Source organism: Sebastes fasciatus, chromosome 16, assembly GCF_043250625.1.
Source record: "Sebastes fasciatus isolate fSebFas1 chromosome 16, fSebFas1.pri, whole genome shotgun sequence".
NCBI classification, from domain to species: domain Eukaryota; kingdom Metazoa; phylum Chordata; class Actinopteri; order Perciformes; family Sebastidae; genus Sebastes; species Sebastes fasciatus.
Window position 1 is genome coordinate 15,088,919 of NC_133810.1, and position 6,236 is coordinate 15,095,154.

General features: G+C 41.8%; 1 protein-coding gene across 1 annotated transcript; it reads left to right on the forward strand.

The window, feature by feature from the left end:
* The first annotated feature begins 4,931 nt into the window (after positions 1 to 4,931).
* LOC141752510 (olfactory receptor 5B2-like) lies at positions 4,932 to 5,894 on the forward strand. The gene has a single exon (XM_074610510.1). The coding sequence runs from the start codon at positions 4,932 to 4,934 to the stop codon at positions 5,892 to 5,894; it is 963 nt and encodes a 320-aa protein (XP_074466611.1).
* The last annotated feature ends 342 nt before the right edge of the window (positions 5,895 to 6,236 follow it).

Genomic DNA, 6,236 nt, shown 5'->3' on the forward strand with positions numbered 1-6,236 from the left:
GTGTGTTTTTCTGACTTTGCCTCTGATAGTAAATCTCACAGTCTGTATACTGCACTGCACAATAACACTGAAGATGGCTCTTATCTGCTCTGCTCTCCTGGGTCACGCTGGGCTCTTGGCTGGGCCCTATCACCACTTGGACTTCCAAACTGCTTTGAAAGTATGGAGACACCATATTTCTTAGGGTTTCAGTTGTATACACTGCATTTCGGTCCTTATACTGACCTAATTGAGCGGATCAGGTATCAGCCAGTTGTGTCTGAACCATTAAATACAGTTTCTTAGTCAATGTTATTAAGTAATTCTGTGTTTATTCATTCAGTCACGGCGGGCCACTGACTCTGTTTTTAGCACCATAGCAACCTGGCCTCATGTTAACGTACATAAAAACAATCTCAATGAGTTCCACGCAGCGACGTACAGTTTAAATTTGGGGGGAAAGAGAGCACTGGTATTGGATTGGCACTCGGTGACAGCAGATGCACTGAACTGAGGTATCAAAATCGGTGTTGGGAGAGAAAAAGTTGGATTCCTAATTATAACCCCTAAAACGTTTAGCAACGCACCTGGATTGTTCCTTAAGTTTTCATGTCTACTCTCATGGTGAGCACACAAACATCTGGACATGAGGTGGATCCCTTTATAACAGTCACATTGAATAGTTGGTACATCAATGCTGGTTCGTCCTATATTTTCACCATTTGTACCAGGTTCATACTCGCCAACCTTGAGAGCTCAAAAATAGGGTGGATTTCAAAACCAAAGCGGGGTGTCTGGTGGTCCTCCTCCAGAAAAAATTGAGTTTCAGAGACTTTGTTTCCTGCATTCTGGTGACTTTTAAAGAATGAAAATAACAAAATAATAAGTACACTGCAACAGCATTTTTTTGGTTAAATAGGCCTACTTATAAATTACTTTTCTCAGGAAAGAAAACTGAATAAATCGCCCCTCTGGTGTGAACTTGTGGGAATCTGGTGTAAACTAGGTTAATATTCATCAGTTTTCATTCATTTGTTGCCCTGCTTGAGTATTTCTTTCTCTTGGTACTTTCCATTTTTCTCTGAGTCTCTCTCACTGAAGGCTGTATTGTCGTCTGGGTAGAAACAGTAGGGCTTATACACGCCGTACAGTGCCAGAAACATGTTGAGAAAAAAAAAAAGGTGTGAAAAATTGCCATAAATTGGGAGAAATGTGGGAAAATTGTGACTCTGGGAGGAAACCGGGAGGGGGCAAATAAAAAATGGGTGAGAAACTCCTTAGAAAATCAGGAGGTTTGGCAAGTATGACCATATTATGTTGCGGCGTTTCTGAGAGATCATGTACACCTCGCTTTAAATACCCAACATTAGTTGGTACATTTATTGATTGATTTCAGTTACCCAGAACATCATCACTAGCAGCCTTTACTTTTTTTCCAGGTTGTTTAGAAGCATTTGGAATTTTTTGCTGCTGCACATAACTAACTTCAAGATGTCTTGTGAGCTTTCGGCCCATTTTCCAATGAACTGCGTTCCTTTTGATGATTCTGCATTGCGTCCAATGCCAACGCAGCAAGTAACTGTGAACACAATCTAAAGCAGTTTAATGGCAACTTCATCACACTTAGAATACTAATTATAGAAAGGCGACGATGGTGTGTAGGGGCTGAGATCGCAGGCCTATCTCTTCAGCCCTTCAGAGAATAGGTGACGATTAGACAATTAGGAGGTTTACACTTGAGCTTTTCAAGAACACTAGAAAACTCATTAATATCAGTGTATGTACACCCATTCCCATTACACTCGGGTTTTAATTGCAAGAGTGCAAAACCTCCTAATGGATGCAAATGAGATTAATTAGGCTTAAGACAGAACAGTAAAAGGTTTGTTTGTTACAGGCAGGGTCATTAACCAGCATCCTTTGGTAATGACATCACAAATAGGGCTCATTAGCCGGGTTCCCAGGAGCAAAGAGGCAGGAGAGAATCCTTTTGTCTTGGGTCACCGTGTCCTGTTTGGTGATAAAAGCCCCCTCAGGAAATACTATTCATTGTCAATGTCGTTATGTCTCCTCGTACTCCAAGTTTATACAAAGTGTGAAAGACACACTTTGAAATTAGAGAAATTGTCTTTATGTTTCCCATTACTAACAAGGTATAGTTAGTCAATTAGTATTTTTATTAGTCGTGGTTGAATATGGGGGACGAAAGATGGTTGCACATGTATTGTGTTCCAACATTTAATTAAGCCTCTACGAAATCAAATGATGTGCTACTGTGTAGCCTGAAGAAACTTGTTATTTCAGAAAAGGTACTCTTGGGGGAAAGCATAGTGCACAGAGGCCCCAATTTCCCATCCATTTCCCTCCAAATGTGACACTGCAATACCTGCTAATAGATGCAGGTGAGATTAATTAGGCAAAAGTCTAAACGGTAAAAGGTTTGTTTGTTACAAGAAGGGTCATTAGCCTGCTTCCTCGGGAGATGAAATCTCAAACTGGGTTCATTAGAAAGGCTCTGAGGTGTCAGATGTGGCAGAAAGTCATTTTGTCTGGAGTCATTATGTACTGTTTGATGATAAATGCGCCCTCAGAGAGGATGAGGCTTTAGACTTTACACTGTTTTTCGTCATAATAAGATTTTTTTTACATTCTACAGAGTACACCGAGGACCTGACTTCTTATTAACATTAAATCAAGTATCTCAGCAGAAATTTGGAGCAACAATGTTGGTGTGTAATGGCAAGCGGGTAAAGGCTGAAGTGTGTTTGAGAGACCCATAGATGAGGCAGGAGTCCAAGTTGATGGTGGAAAATCCAGATGGTAGTTTCTCATAGAGTTTGCCCAGAAATGTTTCGCCAGGACTTTGCTATGACACCAGAGTTTCTTCCCAATCGGCTTGACTGCAAGTAGTCGTCCATTGGTGTTGACTCTTAAGGGGGTAAGAGAGTCAATGAAGTGATGGGCACACTGGTCATGTTTGGATTGGGTCACTTCCTTTGAATTTTGATGAGGGAAGGAATCCAGTTCACTACGTACCCTCACTTGTAGCTGTATGCAGACGGGGTAGTTCAGCCCTGAAGGCCCCTGCATTGCCCATCCAAAGACTGTACAGACTCCAGATGGGGCACCTGGAGGGCCGGTGTACACATGCGTGGGAATGACAAGATGAAGATGATCGGATCCATTGGGAACAAGTGGCAAACGTTTGGTTAAGCTGAGGCAAGGCTGAACCCTTGAGGTGAGGGTAACATTGTTGTAGTGCAGCAGCTGGCCAGGAAACGGCTCTGTATTTCGGACTCCTGCCTCACCTGTCGGTCTCTCAAACACACCTCAGCCTACCATTTTGAAACTTATAATGATGTTGTCTTTCTTTATAGTCATGATATATCAATAAGATAAATCAATATCAATAAACCAGCACCATTTCTTTCATTAGGGCAATTCGAGCGGCAACTTCTGGTGCTGAGAAATGAAGCCAGCTCAGAGGTGCCAAAAACTGCAGTTCCTAAAGTGGCCACTTGAGGCTGGCTGCAAAAGCAAGTCAATCCCCCATAGACCCCCATGTTAAAATGTCCATCTTTAAAGCAAAAATAAACATGTTTACAGCCTGGTACGAAAAAAAAGTTTTTGGTCTGTATAGCTAATTTCCCCATTCATAACAACACCCGTTTAAATTATATTAAGGCTTAAAGTGAGGTATAATTGAGGGCGTGGCCGCTTTGAGTGACAGGTGGGTGCCGCACCAAGTCGATAGCTGCTAGCTGTCTACTCTGGTACATCACCCGGGCCCGCCTCAGCATTTTTGGATTAGCTGTGAGTTAGGCTGCGCCGTCACGGCAAAGATGCCGACGGCCAGAGCTTCACAACCGCTCTCCAGAAACCTATTAGTGACGTCACGGAGACTACGTCCATATTTTATAGTCTATGTGATAACTGTTGGGACCTGATTGGTCAAGAGGCTTCTGACCAGGTCTCATCTATCAGTCAGTTTCTATGTTGGAGTACAGATATGTACAAAAGATGTTACGAGAGGAGCGGTGGGCATACAACGGTTTGTAAAAAGTGATTTAGAAATATTTATGTGGTAACAAGAGTTTGAATATTTATGAGACAAAACATGAGAAACATTTTATACATCCTCCTAAAATCACTGTGACAGAGTTATATCAAGGGTAAATCTACCTTTGACTCTGCTGTCTCACTGAAACTGGACTCTAAGCGAGTCTCTGTCCGTGGTCGTGAAAGCATGTCCGCACCAAACCAACGAGTATATTCGATTTCTAGTCCTTAAAAGACACAATCAAATGAAAAAAAAAAAAGAAAGGCCACTCCCAAATAGATTGACACGTCTCTTAATACATACATGTGATTAATGTTGTTTGATGGAAATAAAGGTGATTTTCTGACTGGGTTTCAGTGTTATTAATTATAAACTGCATGTTTTCCTGCTCTTGAGATACAAAATTAATGAAATGCTTAGAATCTCAAAACAATAACATGTTTGTTTTGCCTGCAAGATAAATTAGAAGACAACATACTCTCCACGGATTAACCTTTAATTTCAGTAAAAGGGCATGAGCTCATTACTGTATTGATGATCCATATTATTCTTAATTAGAAGACTGCATGTTACCTCTTGAGATTGATGAAGAGGGTATAATTTCCACTGCATACAGGTCAGACACGCAGACATTCAATGGCTACTATTGGAGTCGGCAGCATATGGAGCCACTTTGTGTAAAATGTTCATCAACCAAACAGGTGAGCCAAAAGTACGCTCTATTCTGTCGCACGATGATGGTTTCAATGCCAAATGCACGAGTGTATATGCGTTTGTTTGAAGTATGTGATTGGAAAGATGAGTAATAAGGAATATCTTTTTCAGAGCAGAGAGCTTTTACACACTGTGGAGCAGACACCGTCCTCCAACACGCAGCCTGTGGAGTTCAACAATGTCTTCTCTCAGGACTGTTTTGAACGACTCTCTCATCATTCATCCTCCGGGCTTCTATATCATCGGATTTGAGACATTTCCCTTCATCGGTGTCTACATTATCTTTCTCACGTTTGTCTATGTGGTTACATTAGTGTTCAATATTTTATTGATCTACATAATTGCCCGTGACGACTGCTTACACACTCCTAAATTCCTGGCTGTCATCAACCTCGCAGTCATTGATGTAATCTTAAACACAAGCACTATTCCCAGCATGATTAAGACGTTCCTATTTAAGGACAACTTTGTTCCATTCAACCTCTGTCTGTTACAAATGTTTGTCTACTATGCTGTTTTATCTCTGGAGTCATATGCACTCGCTATACTTGCCTACGACAGGTTGATCGCAATATGTTTCCCTCTGCGTCAGAACTTATTCAACACTGTGCCGATCATGGGGTGTATTGTAGGCTTGACTTGGGTTTACAGTCTGGGAAGAATAGCGTACAGCACGGCGATCATAACTCGACTGTCTTTTTGCAGTTCTGTCAGAGTGTTCAGCTATTTCTGTGACTATGCGCCTGTGTTTAGACTCGCCTGTAATGATTACACATTGCAGTGGTCGGTAGCTTCAGCCTCTAGTATGGTGAATTTGATGGCCCCTTTCACTTTTATCATTCTGTCTTACGTCAGCATCCTGGTCACCGTGTTCAGGATGAAATCAGTAAGCAGCAGGATGAAAGCTCTCGCCACTTGCATTGAGCACCTAGTTCTTGTTGCCGTATTTTACATTCCTATATTCAGCATATTCTTAATGGGGCTTTATGTGCGATCCATTGACCCGGACCAGCGTGTGCTGAGCCTGTCGCTGGCCTCTTGCATCCCACCCTGCGTCAATCCTATTGTATATTCTCTGAAGACCAAAGAGATTAAAACCAGAGCCCTGGCACTGGTCCATAGAATGAAAGCAAGCCCTTGACAACTTTCTTCTCCACCCAAAAGCAATCTGTGGAAGCCTTTAACACTCAAGGGGCCTATTTTTCTTATCCGTCGGGAAAGCAGGGATAGTTGTGTCTGATTCATCAGCAGTTTCCACACAGAGGAGGAACTTTTACTGTTTCATGGTTTCTTGAATGCTGACCAGGGCTGTCATTGTTAATGCGATAATAACGCATTAACGCAAATTAATTTTAATGCCACTAATTTCTTTAACAAATTAACACAACTTGTGATTTTTAGGTTGTAGCGCGTTCAGTTTTAAGCTAGAGTGAAGTCATTTTTGGCGAGGAAAATCTGGCATGGCCATTTTCAAAGGGGTCCT

Bases quoted from the DNA above. Each gene is read 5' to 3' on its own strand.
- LOC141752510 (XM_074610510.1), top strand. From the start codon at position 4,932: ATGTCTTCTCTCAGGACTGTTTTGAACGACTCTCTCATCATTCATCCT.